Source organism: Lynx canadensis, chromosome E3 (assembly GCF_007474595.2).
Source record: "Lynx canadensis isolate LIC74 chromosome E3, mLynCan4.pri.v2, whole genome shotgun sequence".
Taxonomy (NCBI): domain Eukaryota; kingdom Metazoa; phylum Chordata; class Mammalia; order Carnivora; family Felidae; genus Lynx; species Lynx canadensis.
Genome location: NC_044318.1, coordinates 4,543,183 through 4,559,803, shown reverse-complemented (window position 1 = coordinate 4,559,803; position 16,621 = coordinate 4,543,183). Strand labels below are relative to the sequence as shown.

The 16,621-nt window shown below is 50.1% G+C and overlaps 1 protein-coding gene across 1 annotated transcript; it reads left to right on the top strand.

The window, feature by feature from the left end:
* The first annotated feature begins 971 nt into the window (after nt 1-971).
* CE3H16orf89 (chromosome E3 C16orf89 homolog) lies at nt 972-15,757 on the top strand. Its single transcript, XM_030301464.1, has 8 exons — nt 972-1,229; nt 5,618-5,767; nt 6,792-6,942; nt 8,015-8,132; nt 10,295-10,430; nt 11,088-11,192; nt 12,491-12,577; nt 15,409-15,757. Exons 1-8 carry the CDS (start codon nt 1,019-1,021, stop codon nt 15,570-15,572), a joined length of 1,122 nt encoding a protein of 373 aa, XP_030157324.1. The 5' UTR covers nt 972-1,018; the 3' UTR covers nt 15,573-15,757.
* Nucleotides 15,758-16,621: the final 864 nt, after the last annotated feature.

Here is a 16,621-nt window from a genome sequence, read left to right as displayed (position 1 = left end):
CTCTCTTTTTTTTTTTAATTTTTTAACGTTTATTTATTACTGACAGACAGAGATAGACAGAGCATGAGCATGGGAGGGGCAGAGAGAGAGGGAGGGAGACAGAATCTGAAGCAGGCCCCAGGCTCCAAGCTGTCAGCAGTCAGCACAGAGCCCAACACGGAGCTTGAACTCACAAACCAGGAGATCATGATGTGAGCTGAAGTCTGATGCTTTACCGACTGAACCACCCAGGCACCCCCTCTATTTTTCTTTAAATGTGATCATCTAGGAAATTTTTTCAGTACCCATGTGCTCTGTCTTTGCAGCTCATATTCTGTTTCTAGTGGCCAGGCAGGCAGGCACTGCCCTAAGGAGGCTTCTGTCTCTTCTGGCAGATGTGCAGTCAAACAAGCTGATTCCAAACTTATTTTAAAAAAGAAAAAAAGTGGGGTACCTGGGTGGCTGAGTCGGTTAAGCATCCAACTTCAGCTCAGGTCATGATCTCCGTGTTTGTGCGTTTGAGCCCCGTGTCAGGCTCTGTGCTGACTGCTGACAGCTCGGAGCCTGGAGCCTGCTTCAGATTCTGTCTCCCTCCCTCTCTCTGCCCCTCCCCACCCCCCAAGCTCTGTCTCTCACTCTCACAAATAAAATAAACACTAAAAAAAAAAAATCCTTTGCGTTTCAGTGCTTTTTGATATCTAGAGTGTAAGTTCAATTGGGGGATCCAAAATGTAGACCACAAGCCTGGGGAATCAGGACTGAGAAGGAAAGGGTGGGAAGTTACAGCTCTAGCTGGCTCCATTCCAGGGCTGGCCTGCTCCCCACTGCCCCATCCCCCACCCCCTGGCAATCAGACCCCTGCAGCTGCCCCTCCCAGACACCTCTGCCAGGCCAGCCCAGCCTGCTGGGTCAGCCGGGCCTGCCACTCGTCTGCAGCGTTGCAGGGGAGGGACAAGGAGGAAGGGGCTGGAGGAGGGTACGTGGGGGCGGGCCGCCCCACGGCTGAAGCACTGCCCCAGACTCAGGCAGAGGGCCAGCCATGTCCAGCCCAGGGCTCCTGCTCCTGCTCTTGCTGCTGTCAGCGTCACCACCGCTGCGACCCTCCTCGCTGGCACGGCCGGAAACCCCAGAAGGCAAAGCCACCATCACAGGCCTCATCCTCTCCGCGCTGGAGAGAGCCATTTCCTTCCTGGAGAAGAGGCTGCCTGAAATCAACCTGGATGGCGTGGTGGGGTTCCGGGTGCTGGAAGGTAGGTGCACTCTTGTTATCCTAGACTGACTCCTGGAACACCAGCCTGTCACCTCTCTGCTCTGTACCCCTGGGACCTGACCACTTCCTGGCCACTGAAGTATCCTGCTCTAACTATAAGGAAAGAAGGGCTGGGCAGCTTGCTCCTTTTGGGTGTCTTGGGACCCTGCTCTACTCAATTATTTTGGAAGCAAGAAGGATTCAGAGGCCACATGAGAAAAGATTGGGAACTTATTGTTTTCCCAGGAGGAAATGATTCATGTGACAACCCCTCTCCTGATACACCATGAACCAGGTGGGCAGAGGGAGGGTGCCCTTTCAAGAGGCATGTATGGGAGGGTGCCTGTGAACAAAGCCAGGAACTCTCAAGATCAGGTTCCAACTCCACTCCCCCTACTTCTAGCCAAAGCCATCTGAAGCCTCCACAAAAAAAGCCAAGTGTTTGTTCAGCTTTCAGGGATGTAAGATCCTTGTGGAGGGAGCTGGTGACAGGCCAATGCAAGCAAGGAGCCACTCCACACTCACTTCGAGTTGCAGGAAGCCCCTCTAAGAAGGCCACCTTGACCTAAGTGACAGAGCTGACTTGGAATCAGCCTGGGGCTCTGGCTGGCCCCCCTTTCACACCACCCTCCTCTGGGTGGCCAGTGCAACTTGCCACCCACCACCCACCCAGCCTCCAGGTCCCAGTGGAAGGAGGGGCTCCCAGACAGGTCTGCTTCCATGCCTGGCGCCCCTGTGTCCTCCCCACACCCTTGACCCCCCATGTGGCATCCCGGAGACCCCTAAGATCCAAGATCCTCTCAGGCTAGGACCAGGGTCTCCATTTAATCCCAGGCACACCCTGTAACACCTCTAGAAATGAATTATAGTAATAAACCACAGAGCTGGCTACCGCATTAGGCACAGAATACTTTCAGGGATCCAGGAAAATGTTTTCGTTTCTCTTTTAGTCAGAAGGAATAAAAATGAACTTTTAGGTCAGAAAGAATGCTGTAATATATAACATAAACATATCTGTCTTTATACTAATGCAGTTGCAAGACATAACCTTTTTTTTTTAATGTTTTATTTATTTTTGAGAGAGAGACAGAGACAGAGACAGAGTGCGAGTAGGGGAGGGGCAGAGAGAATGGGAGACACAGAATCTGAAGCAGGCTCCAGGCTCTGAGCTGTCAGCACAGAGCCTGATGCAGAGCTTGAACTCATGAACGGTGAGATCATGACCCGAGCCAAAGTTGGACGCTTAACCGACTGAGTCAGCCAGGTGCCCCGTAAGAGATAACATTTAATCTATTTTTTAAATCTTTTCTAATGTTTATTTTTTAGAGAGCATGAGCAGGGGTGGGGCAGAGAGCAAAGGGGACAGAGGATCCGAAGTGGGCTCCAGGCTCTGCACTGACAGCAGAGAGCCCAATGTGGGGCTTGAACTCACGAACCACAAGACCATGACCTGAGCTGAAGTCCGACATTCAATCGATTGAGCACTCAGGTGCCGCCAATCTATTTTTTTAATAAAGGAAGGAACCCACAAAGCCATAGCATGTGGCCCGGCAAACATGCCTTGGATGTTACCTGGGTACCCGCTGTAATCCCCAAACGCCCAGAGCTGGCAGTGCTTTGTTTTGTTCTTTCAGCACGTGGGGACTCTGAGGCACAGAGAGGTTCAGTAGACTCCTTATTCCTCACAGTTGATAGGCAGGGGGTCTAGTATTCAAATCTAACTGCTCTAACAGCCCTTGAGGGCAGGGTGGGCACACATTGACTTTCCTGACCACCCTGGAGGTGAAACACAGCACTGGGCTCCCTCTGAGCAGCGGTTGAATAAACATTCCTGAAACAAGGCAACAGACCTTTGTCAGTAATAGTCCCATGGGTCTGTCAGTTCCTTATGAAGACAAAAGGGAGGGACAGGTGATTCCCTTGATGGAGTGCTTTCTGGGGTCCGTGAGATAATAAAAGATAAGGTTCACTAAGTACCCACCAAGCCCTGGCATAATGTAAATGTTTGCATGGGGTAATTCACTGACCCCACATAACCCTTGAAGTAAGTTCATTATGATTATCCTCTTTTTACCAATGAGTGGACAGACTTTAGAGAAGGGGTCCTTGGGTGGCTCAGTTGGTTGAGCATCTGACTCTTGATTTTGGCTCAGGGCATGATGTCAGGGTCATGGATCAAGCCCCACGTTGGGCTCTGCACTGGCCATGGTGCCTGCTTAGGATTCTCTCTCTCTCTCTCTCTCTCTCTCTCTCTCTCTCTCTCTCTCGCTTTCTCTCTCTCTCTCTCTTTCTCACTCCCCCTCTCCCATGCTCACTTGCTCTCTTTCAAAAGAGAGAGAGAGAGAGAATGTCCAAGTTCACATAGCAAGTAAGGTCACATAGTGCGTAAGTGTAGGAGGCAGGCTTAGAACCCTGCTCTGACTGAGCTCCCATTCTCTGAACAATTACAGGGTAGAGGTGGCTGGGAAGGAGGGAGGTGATGGCCCGCACCCACACCACACAACAGCCTCAGACCAGGGCCACCCCCTCCTCCTTTCTCTCCTCTCCACAATTTTGCCCTTTCCTTTTACAGTAACCTACTGATGCCTAACAAATTATCCCCGAACTTAACTGCATAAAACAACATAACAGTTACCATGTCACCATTTCTGTCAGGAATCTGCAAACAGTTTGGGTGGTTCTGGCTCAGGTCTCACATGAAGTTGGAGTCAAGATGTCAGCCAGGGCTGTGATCATCTGAAGGCTTGAGTGGGACAGGAGGAACCACCCCTGTTCACTCCCAGGCTTGGCAAGTTAGTGCTGGTAGGTGGCTGGAGGTCTCAGTTCCTCACCACATGGACCTTCCCATAGGGCTGCTTGGGTGCCCTCACAACATGGCAGCCGGCTTCCCTGAGAACAAATGGCCTCACAGAGAGCAAGACAGAAGCCTCAATGTCTTTACAACCAAGCCTTGGAGGTCACACACCATTTCCCCAATTTCTTATTGGTTTCAAGGGTCAGCCCATACAATGCAGGAAGGGCTTGAAAGGGCATGAAAACCACTGGCTGCCACAGAACTCACTGTGAGGGTCCTACCTTCGTTCTCAGCCTCCTGGGAGAGCGAGAAGGATTTCACATTCTGGGGGGCCCAATAGTAATGGGATATCCATTGGTTTTCTGAATCCTTCTTCTCAGAGGTAGACAGGTGGACATTGACCTTCAAAGAGAAAAGGGTCCCTCCAACTACTTCCACCCGCCAAGAGCGTGATCCAGAAGGTGGCAGCAGCAGCCACACAGGCAGGGAGGAATAGGAGAGATAGAAACACGACTCAGGACCCAGCACCACCATAAGGCCAGGTTGGGTTCATCTCATTGATGACTTGGCTACCCCTTCTGGGTGCCAGCACAGTACCCTCCTTCTGCTGTAGAGCCAAGCAATCTGGAACAAGGCTTCAGGAGCAGATGGCCTAGGTTCAAGGGCAGGGAAAGAGCCAAGCCTGGAGAAGAGTGCTACAGAGCCCATCACCCCGAAAGGTTTGCTTAGCACCCTCCTAAACCTCGCCCAACCTCCCCATCAAAGCTCTCTTCCTGGAGCAGAGAACAATTCAGGCCACCTCTTACCCTCTCAGCCCTGTGCTGAGGCTCTCCCTCCCATCTCCTCTCTTGACCACCTCTTACCTTCCCCCCACCACCATTTTCTCCGACCCCTGTAGGGCCACTAGTAATCCATAAGGCACCTTTGTGAAAATTAAAAAAAAGATGTCTCCTTCCTCAAGTCATTTGCCTGCCATCTGCTGGAAACTTGGCTTAATACATACACAAACCCATGATAGGATTGTGTGCAGTTCTTGTGCAATGTACAACCTATTCAACTGTATACAGCAGCTCTCCACACTGCATCTGAATCCCTCCCTCATTTTTTTTTCTCCTGGACAGCAAGCCTTAAATGATTAATTGATACTTATATCTAAACTTCATTGAGTGCTTACTCTGTACTATGGACAATGGTAAGTCCTCTCTATGCATTAGTTCATTTAATCCTTACAACTCCCCACTCCCAAGAAGTAAGGGCCATCATTACCCCCATTTTATAGATGAAGAATGTAAAATGGAGAGAAATTAAATATCTTTCTCTGGTCACCCAACAAGAAAGTATCAGAGTCAGGATCTGAATGAAGGCTCACCTCCAGAAATCAAGCTCTTGGCTGCCAGTTTCCAGCACTCTAGTGCCCCCACTGCCATCACCCAGCTGAGCCCCACAAGGTCTAATTTCCAATAAGCTCAGTGAATTCCTTCTCCTCAGGAGCTGGAGGAGGCAGAGAGGCTCAGTAAGCATTATAGCTTAGGATAATTTTTCCTGTCCAAATGATTTGCCAAATGATGGAATGAACGATCTCTTTTCCTTTCCAGTGCAGCTAAAAGGTGTTCAGGAAAAATGGGCTCGGGACCCCCAGCTGCAGCCGCTGAGCCTGAGTGTGGAGAAGCTGGTAGAAAAACTAGCACCTCTCCTTCACAGATCCATTTTCTACCTCGAGCTGAGTGACCCTAAGTACCTAAGAGGTAATAGCGGGGGGGGGGGGGGGCAGGGATCTCATTTCTTCAAGAACACAGAATCTGGGGGTGCTCCTCCCAGTGTAAGGGATGGTCTGGGACAACCTGTAACCAGTTGGGTCCTGTGGGTGAAGCACACCACAGGCTGCCCCTGAGGAATGTTTGGGCATCCTTGACTGGGTTGAGATGACCTCTCCCACCCACACAGGGAGTGGCGCAGTGAGGGCTGAGAGTAGGGAACATGTCCCCCCTCATTTGTTTAGCTCCCCCCAGGCTTGGAAGCCTTCATCCTAGACCAGAGGGGAGGGTCTGGTCTGTCCCGGAGAGTGGGATACCTCAAAGGTAATTCAGCCCTTTGTGCTGCAAATATTAGCCTCTCACTAGTATCTCTCTTGTGCTTTATAATGCTAAGAGTCTCTGACCCACCCTATAAACCTGGAGTGAATCATTGCTGGGGGTGGTGGAGGGGGGCAGCCCCTCATACTTGTCCAGTCCTGCCTCCCAGGCTCCCAGCTCCCAGTCAGAGGTGGGAGTGAGTGGGGGATAATTGGCCAGTCCTCCCTTCCTTCTCAAAGTCCTGTTGCATGTGACCACACCCAGCCCTCTCTACCTCCAACATCCAGGTTCCCCACCCTCTCCCAGGCCTGGCCCTTGGGACTATCCCAACCTGTGTCATCCTAAAGAAGCCCTAAGCTGGGCATCTTTTTTGTAAGAGCTCCACTTTCTAGCCAAACCAAAGGAGTCAACCAACCCTTTTCGTGTGTCTCAAACTTCCAGGGGATGCAGTAGATTTGGTCAAAGCCCGTCCCAACACTATTCCTATGGATTTGAGAAGCGTTTCCTGAGTGTTTCAAACACAATGTGCAAACAGCAGACAAGGTTCAAAGCCCTAAGCAGGCACTTGTGTGTGGTCAGGGGTAACGGGGGTGGGACACCTAGTTGCTTGGCTTGGAGTTACAGGAACCTGGGGGCAGTAAGGTAGGGGATGGCGCACTGCCTCTGGGTGTTTCCCCCACCCCCACCTCTCTGCCAGAGTTCCAATCAACCATCCAGCCTGGGTTTTGGAAGCTTCCGCGTGCCTGGACCTGCACAGATGCCTCCATGGTCTACCCCACGTTTGAGACTCAGGACTCCTTCTCAGAGGAAAGCAGTGACTCGTGTCTGGTGCAGCTGCTGGGAACAGGGTGGGCCTCCTGTACTTGCCCTGCTTCCAAAAAACCCAAAAGTACTTGCTCTTGGCTTGTCCTCTCATTCCACGCACTCTCCCAGTCCCCAAGGGTCTGTGTGAAACCAGGTACAGCCACCCCCCACCCCAGACACCAACCTCTCCCACCCCCCATGGCATCTGAGCTGGCCCCCACTGTCCACTCAATACTTCACGCCTGGTCCAAACATGCACCCCACCCCACTCCACACCCCACCGGTCTCCCATATCAGAGCTTTCCTTTCAAAAACCACATTTGAACCTCCTGCCTGCTGTGTGATGCTTCCTATTGTTCTCAGAACAAAGCCCCAAGTCCTACTGCCCTTCCAGGTTTCCATGTTTCTCTAGTCCAGCCCCTGGGGCTCATGTCAGACTCTCACTGTCAGACAGACAGTGCCTACTCTGTCCCACTTCTAAACCCGCGCCTATGCCCATCTGGCCTCTGTGGGCCTCTCCCACCCTGCCCCACCCCTCCCCCATGCCTAAGTAACTCTGCTCATACTTTAGGGCCACCCCCAGCATCCTTCCTCCAGAACCTTCCCTGACCTCACTACAAGCTGACTCTCTTAGCACCACTGGTAGCCATAGGTGCAATTTACATTTGTCTTATGGTTCTGCCCTCTCACTGGGCTGTAGGTCTCTGAAAGCAGGACTGGATCCCAGTTAACTTACCATTTTATCCGGCTGTGCAATGGGCTCGTGAGCTTGGAGCAAGCCCTGAATCAGCCTGAGGTTCAGGGATCTGCTGTTTAGGGCAGGGTGGAAATGTTGTACTTAGGGGTTCCAAGGAGCAATAAGAAGTTGCAGCCTCCTGGAGCTCCTCCAACCCAGGGTAGCCCCAGTGTCACCTCCCCTGTGCTGGGATACTGATTTAGCAAATCAAGTCACAGTACACCTGTGCTTTATCCAGCAACCCCTTGTGCACAGCTGGGTGCCTGGAAACTACCGGGGTTCTAATAGCTAGTGGGGGAATAGGGACCAGGGAAGTCTCCATGTCCCCAGGCTTCCTTTAGGACACCCTTTCTCTAGGGCCTGAACCACTTTTCCCCCAGGACCGACGGTGGCCAGCCCTGCAGGCTCTCAGACTTCTGCAGGACACTCATGACCAAGCCCGGCTGCTCAGGCTATTGCCTGTCTCACCAGCTGCTCTTTTTCCTCTCAGCCAGATTGGTGAGTGCCCATGTGGGCTAGCCACACACTCAGAGGGGGAAAAAAAGGTAAAGAGGGGCTGGGGTGGCGCAGTCAGTTAGGTGTCTGATTCTTGATCTCGGCTTGGGTCATGATCTCACCGTTCATGAGGTTCGTAAGTTCAAGCCCTGCATCGGGCTCTGCATTGACGCTGCAGGTCCTGCTTGGGATTATCTCTCCTTCTCTCTGACCCTCCCCTGCTTGTGTTCTCTCTCTCTCTCTCTCTCTCTCTCTCTCTCTCTCTCTCTCTCTCAAAGTAAATAAACAAACTTAAAAAAATGTTTTTAAAAGAAGAAAGGTAAAGAGGGCCTTTGGCAGCATGGTTTTTTTTATGGTACCTACCAGGAAAATAAGCAGGTTTTTGGACTTGTGCTTTGGGCATTGGGAAGGAGTAGTAAAAGTAGCCTGCCATAGGGGCGTGTGCATGGCTCAGCTGGGTAAGCATCTGACTCTCAGTTTTGGCTCAGGTCATGATCTCACGGTTCATGAATTCGAGCCCTACATCAGGCTCTGCGTTGACAGCACAGAGCCTGCTTGGGATTCTCTGTCTCCCTCTCTCTCTGCCCATTCCCCACTCATGCTCTCACTCTCTCTCTCACTCCCAAAATAAATAAATATATATAAAAAAAAAGAGTAGCTTACCATCTGCCCACTATAACATTGAACCAAACTGGAGGGGGGGAAGGGATTCTGTTGGACAGATAGCTTTGCATGCTGAACTGGATCATAGGCATCCGAAAAAAAAGAGAAAGAATAAAAGAGAAGCAGCAGAAAGAATTTAGTAAACAATTCTGTAAACGATTTAGTAAAGGGATTCTGTTAGATAGCTTTGCATGCTAAATTGGATCATAGGCATCCAAAAAAAAAAGAGAAAGAATAAAAGAGAAGCAGCAGAAAGAATTTAGTAAACAATAATAAATTGAAAAGGATTTAGAATATTTGGTCCATAGCAGCTTCCAGAAAACAAAACCAAGACAAGCCAGCCCCACCCCCACCTCTGCAGCCAGCCATGCTCTTCCAAGCCCAGGAGCTCAAACTTTGCTAAATAGTGATAATAATTTCTTAAATGTTTATTTATTTATTGTTGAGAGAGAGAAACAAGCATGAGGGAGGGGCAGAGAGAGAGGGAGAGAGAATCCCAAGCTGTCAGTGCAGAGCCTGATGCGGAGCTCAATCTCACAAATCATGAGAACATGACTCGAGCCAAAATCAAGAGTCAGACTCTTGAGCAACTGAGCCACCCAGTCGCCCCAATAACGATAATAATTTTTAAACATATATATTTCCTTATATAGAAAAGTAAGCCTCATTATCTCTATTGAAAGATGTTATTCCATGACCAGAAATCCTTAGCTGAAAAGAGACTTAATATTTTTGTCAGGTTTTTAAAAAAATGTTATTTATATGCAGGCTGTCACAGTCCAGTATTTCTGTAAATACAAAAAAAAATCAGATTACGAGGAAAATTATTTTTTAAATATAATATCAATTATTTTTATTAAATTATTTAAAATTAAAATAAAATTTAAAATTAAATTAAAAATTTTAAATTTAAAATTATTTAAAATTAACTTATTTTAAATTATTAGGTTGGCAGACAGAAAGCCACTCTGACACATTGCTACAGAAGTTTCTAAAGTCTCTTCTCATCTCCTATCCTGTCCCTGAGACCAGTCCATGGCTCACAGTTTGAGCAGCCCTGAAGCTGCCAGCTGGGTTAGCCTGCAATCTGAATGTGACAGCAGCTACTGCTATAGTGTGTCCTTCAGTGTTGGGCTTGTGTCGGGGCCTTCCTAACTATGGAAGCACCCATCCATGTGAGTGCCTTTGGTGTGGTTCCCAGCAGCATTGCCCTTTCCGTGTGTAGACCCTCGAGGCTCAGAAAGGTTAACTTAGCCAGCCAAGGTCACACAGCTCCTGAGTGACAGAGCCTGGATTCAAACCCAGCTCTTTCTGATCCCCCAGTGACAGAGCCCCCAGCAGGTGGGGTGTGTAGATGGGGAAGAAATTCTGGGAAAAAGGGAAAGAGCTTCCCCAAAGGCAACCACCTGCCAGACCATCTCAGAATTGCAAGTCTTCTGTAACAGTGCCAGTCTGTCACCCATGCCACTGACTTCCTTATTTCCGGGTGTTTGTCTCCCCAGAAGGGATGCACGGAGGGGCTGTTCCGCCACAGCCAGCACTACATGAACCTCTTTTGTGCCAACATGATGGACCTGAACCAGAGAGCTGAGGCTATCGGATATGCGTACCCAACCCGGGACATCTTCATGGAGAACAGTGAGCCCTGGTGTTGCACTCTAGGGACAAAGCAGTTGGGTGTCCCTGATTCACAGGGCACACACACACACACACACACACACACACACACACACACACACACGAGCTGCCAGATATAGCAAATAAAAATACAGGGTGCCCAGGTAAATTCAAACTTCAGATAAACTAAATACATTTTTAGTATGAGTATATCCCAAACGTTTCATGGGCTATACATATACTTTAAAATTTGTAATGTATTTATTGGACACTCAAATTTAACTTGTCATCCCATATTTTATCTGTCACTATGTGACTGCTTCCTGCCCCCAAAGGCTGACTCAGTGATGGAGCTCTGGACTGAGTAGCTGATGGGCAAACAGACGTTGAAGCCTCAGAGATGAGGCAGAAAAGGGGTCTCTGGGTGGCTGCTCCTTAGCTTGGGTGTCTAGATCCCTCTACTGACCCCAACTCTTGAGTGACTGTAATGAAGGGTCTAAATGGGAGGCAGGACCTAGCCTGGGAGCTGCCTTCTTCCAGCCACTGCATTGAGCACCCACTTCCTGGAGCTTCTTCACCTTGGCGGGAGGAGGCAGGTGGCGCTGTGCAGCTTTGAGCAGTGGAAGCAGGTGGGCTTGGGGGACAGGCCTGTAGGAGGTCCTCTGTCTTTGCTTCCAGTCATGTTCTGTGGAATCAGTGGCTTCTCAGACTTCTACAAGCTCTGGTGGCTGGAGGCCATTCTCAACTGGCAGAAGCCAGAGGAAGGATGCTTCGGGAGGCCTGGTGAGCTGCACTTGTACCCTGGCTGGGAGCAGGCGGGTGGTTGGGGGCTGGATTTCTAGGCCAAGTGAGGAGAGGTGATGCGGTGGTGTTAAGGGCTCAGAGAGAGATTTGCAACATGTATGCGCGTGCAAACACACACATGAACACTCACACATACACGGAAATGGGGTCAGACCTTTTAAAAAGCCAAAACTCTGCAGGAGGGGAGACAGTCTTATTGGAAGATGTTGGCCCCGTGACCTACATTAACAAATCCATTCCTTCAATAAGTATTCCCTGAGCACCTGCTCTGTGCCAGACACTGTTCTAGGCTCCAGGGGAAACTAGGGTCCGAAGAAAAGAGGCAGAAACTACCTAAATTAACCAATAAGTGAAATAATGGTGAGTTCTGATAAGGGCTGTGAAGGAGACAACAGGCTGAGAAAGAAAAGACTATGGAAGACAGTTCTTTGGGCAGGAGTGGTCAGGGGAGATGTCTGGGAGAGGGTGACACAGAAGCAGAGATAGGGAGACAAGAGAGGCAGCCCCTTTCCAGCCGTGTGACCCTGGGCAGCTGATCCTCTTGGGAGTAAGTCCCTTCACCTCTCTGAGCCTTGATTTCTTCATCTGTAAATAAATGACTATAATAATCTCCTTCCTGAGCTGTGAGGAGTAGACTTAAAACATAGGAAACCACCTGTCCTGTGCATGGTACAGAGGAGGTTCCGAATAAATACAGAAGCCTGGGATGTTTTGCAAGGAGGCAAAGGGTTGGTTGGTTGGTTGGTTGGTTTTTAATGTTTATTTATTTATTTTTGAGAGAGAGAGAGAAAGAAAGAAAACACGCACACATGAGTGGGGGCGGGGCAGAGAGAGAGGGAGAGTGAATACCAAGCAGGATCCACACCATCAGCACAGACATGAACCCAACCATAAGGTCATGACCTGAGCCGAAATCAAGAGTCGGAAGCTCAACCAACTGAGCCACCCTGCCGCCCCAAGGCAAAGCTTCTGAAATAAAGATAGTCTGCTTTTAAAACAGCAGGTACAAGGTAGGCCTGTGGAACGGGCATTTTTAACAAGATCCTCCAGCCATTCTGATGTAGGTGGTTGGGGGACCACGACTGGAGAAACATCAGTAGATGACAAATTTAGACAGTGGGTAAGGATCTGCAGATGGGTGCTCAAGGAACCTTCTGGAAGAACCTCCAGATTCAGGAGAAGATCTGAGTTGTTTGAGGTGTTGTGAGGGGGAGGAGGTTTGGTGAGTAATGTGTGAAAATCCATCATGAGAAGGTCACGTTTCACCCTTCTCCCAGCTGCTGAAGATGAAGAATTATTGACAGCCATTCAACACCAACAGCACGTTTTAAGAAGAGTGAAGAGGCGAGAAAAACAATTTACAGGTAATGAAAATACCCAGGGACCTTCTGGGCGTGAAACCAGGACACCCTGGAAAGAGTGCACACAGGTTGACCTCAGTGGAAAAGTCCCCTGGCATCCCTGAAGGGCCAGGTCTGGGGGGTAGAGGGCAGGGTAGGAAGTGGAAATCCAGAGGTCTTGTCTCCAGTGAAAGGAGCATGAAGGAATTTTCAGTGTGTTACTGAAAATCACAGAGATAACCCTTCTCAGACAAGGTCACGTCGGGAAAACAGAACCTGCACCAGGAACTTGAGGCAGAGGGAATTTAATATAGGGAACTCTTCTCAGAGGTGTTGCAAGAGTTGAACACAGAAAAGTGAGAAAACCCAGAGATAAATCATTGCAGTAAGCCACTACCCTCCCTCGAGGCAGAGCTGGAGAGACTGTGGAGCAAAGTGGGGTTAGCAGAGCCTGCAGGGGCTGGACACGGAGGAGGCAGAGATGGGGAGGAAATACCCCGGCTTCTCCACTCTTTCAGCCTGTGGATGTTGTTGCTCAAACCTGACCAGATGATGAGCAAAGTATCCTGGGAAATGTAGTTTGGAAGGGTCAGTGCACTGTGGTTTGAAGCAAGAAAGGACAGGAGGGAATCCTCGAGCCAGCAGGCAAGTGACCAGTATAATCCCGGTGACCACATGTCCAGATGTCCCCAGCTTCCATCTCTTCCTGGAGCCATTATAAATAGTGCCCCCTTTCCTCCCCAAAGTGTCCTGATTGAGATAATAAATGATTCGGTCAGTCCACCAGTGTAGAGAAAATGAGAATAAGATATAATTGTATTGAGAAGGGAAGAAAGAAAAGGTTTAATCTGGGAGGAAGGGAGGGGGAAAGAGAAGGAGGGAGAGAGAAAGAAGGAAGAGAAAACTCGATTTCATGTTTTAAATTTTTTTTTCAACGTTTATTTATTTTTTGGGACAGAGAGAGACAGAGCATGAACGGGGGAGGGGCAGAGAGAGAGAGGGAGACACAGAATCGGAAGCAGGCTCCAGGCTCTGAGCCATCAGCCCAGAGCCCGACGCGGGGCTCGAACTCACGGACCGCGAGATCGTGACCTGGCTGAAGTCGGACGCTTAACCGACTGCGCCACCCAGGCGCCCCTAGACTTGGTTTCATGTTTTAAAATATTTATTTATTTTGAGACAGTGTGTGTGCACAAGCTGGGGAGGGGCAGAGAGAGAGATGGAGAGAGAGAATCCGAAGCAGGCTCCACACTGTCAGTGCAGAGCCTGACGCAGGGCTCGAACTCAAGAACTGTGAGATCATGACCTGAGCCGAAACCAAGAGTCAGACGTTTAACCAACTGAGCCACTCAGGCACGCCCATTTTTTTATTCAGCAAAAATAAATAACTGCAAGACAGACGCAGAGGAGGTGAAACAGCCAGCTCACAGAGTAGATGCCCAGCATATGTTGGTGAATGATCCCAACAACTAAATGCCTCCCCATGAGCTCCCCTGCAGCCGCATCATCTGCCTGCAGGTAAACAAGAGAGGGAAGCTTAACTCCAATGGGTTGTTTTGTAGCTGTCACCAAAGGCTGGGCTGGGGAAAGGAGAGAAGTTCTCTGGAGATTCCAGAGGCCCCTGCCCAGACTAGGCCTGCCTGACACAGGGGGCTGGGGCTACCTATGACCAGGTGGTAGGGGGTGTGCTGTGCACACCCTGGAGAGCTGGCTGCTCCCTAGAGGCACACAGCTGAACCCCAGGACCGTCCTGAGGGCTGGAGAGGAAGCCGCAGAACTTCTGAAGGCCGAGGTCCTTCCTAGGCCCCTGCAGATTGACAGCAGTCTAGGAAGCTGCCCAGGTGGGAGTGGTGTTCTCGCCTTCCTTCTGCTGCACACCTGTGGAGCAAGGGGGCAGCTGGCATGGAGATTTAGAGTTTGAAGTGACGCTGTCAGGGTTTGAATCTGCTTCTGCTCCTTCCTCACTGTGGCAGTCACTCAACCTGTCTGAGCCCCAGTTTCTTAATCTGTAAAATAGGGGCCTAGCAGTGCCTCCCTCATAGAGCTGTTGGGGGTTAATATCAGTTCACTGTGCAAAGCACTCCCCACGGAACTTGGCATATGTTAATGTGGACTGCTAGAGTTGGTAATTAGGCTCCTTGAAACCTGAATTCTCCCTCCCCCACCAAAGGACCTGGCTGGGGTCTGTCCCTTCTCCAAGACTCGGAGGGGAGAGGAAAGTCCTGGCTCCTTCTGCTCAGGAGTGAAAGGTGGGCATCCCACTTTGAGTTCAGAGAACTAAGTAACATCTAAGGAGTTTTTGTCTCAGGCAGGTGCTCAGGGTCACCTGGGAATGGGCGAGACTGAAGCAGCAATGTAGGAGGCTGTCAGGGTCAAGAAATGAGCTGTGGAGTCGCCAGAGCTGGGGAGCTCCGCTGCGCTACCTGAGCCTCAGTTTCCCTACATGCAAGACAGGCATGGGGGGCTGTCCTAGAAGGTCTCATGCAGGGCCTGAGAGCAAGGGAAGGTAGGAAGGGGCTGGACAATGATGTGGCTCCTGGTCAGATCCCAGGGGAAGGAGGCTCTGGAGTGGGAATCAGACCTGAGTCACCCCCCTGAGATGGAGGGCTAGGCTTTTGTGTCCTGTATAAGTGAGTCATTGGAAGGAGGCATGACGTCCCCAGTGAGGAGGCTCCAACTGGCTGAAGTCATTTCTCTGGAGAAGGGAGCCATTAGTGACCAGCACTCATAGCAGCTGGGGGATGGGTGGCCAGCCAGCAAAGGGGATCTGGCTGGCTGAGAAAGTATCTGACAAGCACTCATAACGGAACTGTGGCCACCACACAGTACTCACAAAGAGGACTCTCTCTCCCCAGATGGCTGCTCCTCCCACAACACAGCCATGGCTGTCGCAGCCCTGGGCGGCTTCCTCTACGTCCTGGCAGAATACCCCCAGCAAATGGAGAGCTGTGGCAGTCCACCCTGGCACGACCCCGCGGCCACTGAGACAAATGGTTCCACTCCTGCCACTGGAAGATAAGACAGATGCCTTTAGTCCTTCCTCCCTTAAATCCTGGGTGCCTGGGTCATACCTTGACCAGGAGGTAGCTAAAGACGCAGACTAGCCAAGCAACCCAGCTTCTCCGCACCGAGCAGGGCCAGGGAAGGTGAGGCTGGGATGGATCCAGGCGTAGAAGCAGAGAAATAAATTCAGAGTGCAGTCGAGTGGGGAGTCGAGTGTTGTTTCTCAGCCGTGTGGACAGCTTCTGTTTCAACACAAATTCCAAGGAGACCCATAAACTTGAGTCTTAAGGGCAATTTATGCAGATGTCAACTGTTGTGTCTTTCCCAGTGGGAGAAATGAGGGTCTCCGAACCTACCAGTTGGAGCCATGGCCGAACTTGAGGTCTGACCACGAAAAGCAACACATAAACTCTTTGTACCCATGCAAGGAACTCTACGCTATCATGTCACAGCCTGTCACAGCCTTGTCATTTTACAGAAGGCAGTGTGACATAATGGTTAAAGATGAGGTTCTGTGTCCAGGCTGCCTTGAGTCCACATCCCAGCTGCCCCACCAAGTAGCTCCGTGTCCTTGGGCGAAGTCATTTAGCAGCTCTGTGACTCTGTTTCCTCATCAGGACAGTTGGGATCATTACAGCACCTACCTCCGGATTACTTGCAGTGCTGTGAGAATCATGTTCTTAGTGTCCTAAGAACAATTCCTGTAACATAATAAGTGCCAGGGGAGTGTTCCCTGCTTGTACTTCTTCCCTCATATTCTGCTTCATTGTGAGTATATCTAAACATGTCAGCTAGAATTCCTTTCTGTTTTCAATTAATTTATTTATTTTGTTGAAGTACAGCTGCCATACAATCTGCTGAAGCTCTGACACTAATCTAGTATTCAAGGAAAGGCCTTTGGAACATTACCACGGGTCCAGGTGGTGCTGTCTATGCTGCAGATTTCAGGCTACGTGCAGACGCATGTCAAAATGAGACTCTGGGGTAGAAAAATCAGCTAAAAACCCTGTCCTTGGGCTGGAAGTGTCTTTAAGTCCGTCATCTTGTTTTGCCTCAAAGTGAAAA

What these genes read in the sequence shown, in the direction of transcription:
- CE3H16orf89 (XM_030301464.1), top strand. Translation starts at nt 1,019, where the DNA reads ATGTCCAGCCCAGGGCTCCTGCTCCTGCTCTTGCTGCTGTCAGCGTCA. An exon ending in TTTTCCTCTCAGCCAGATTG is followed by an intron (nt 8,133 to 10,294) that starts GTGAGTGCCCAT and finishes TTGTCTCCCCAG; the next exon opens with AAGGGATGCACGGAGGGGCT. An exon ending in AGGATGCTTCGGGAGGCCTG is followed by an intron (nt 11,193 to 12,490) that starts GTGAGCTGCACT and finishes CCCTTCTCCCAG; the next exon opens with CTGCTGAAGATGAAGAATTA.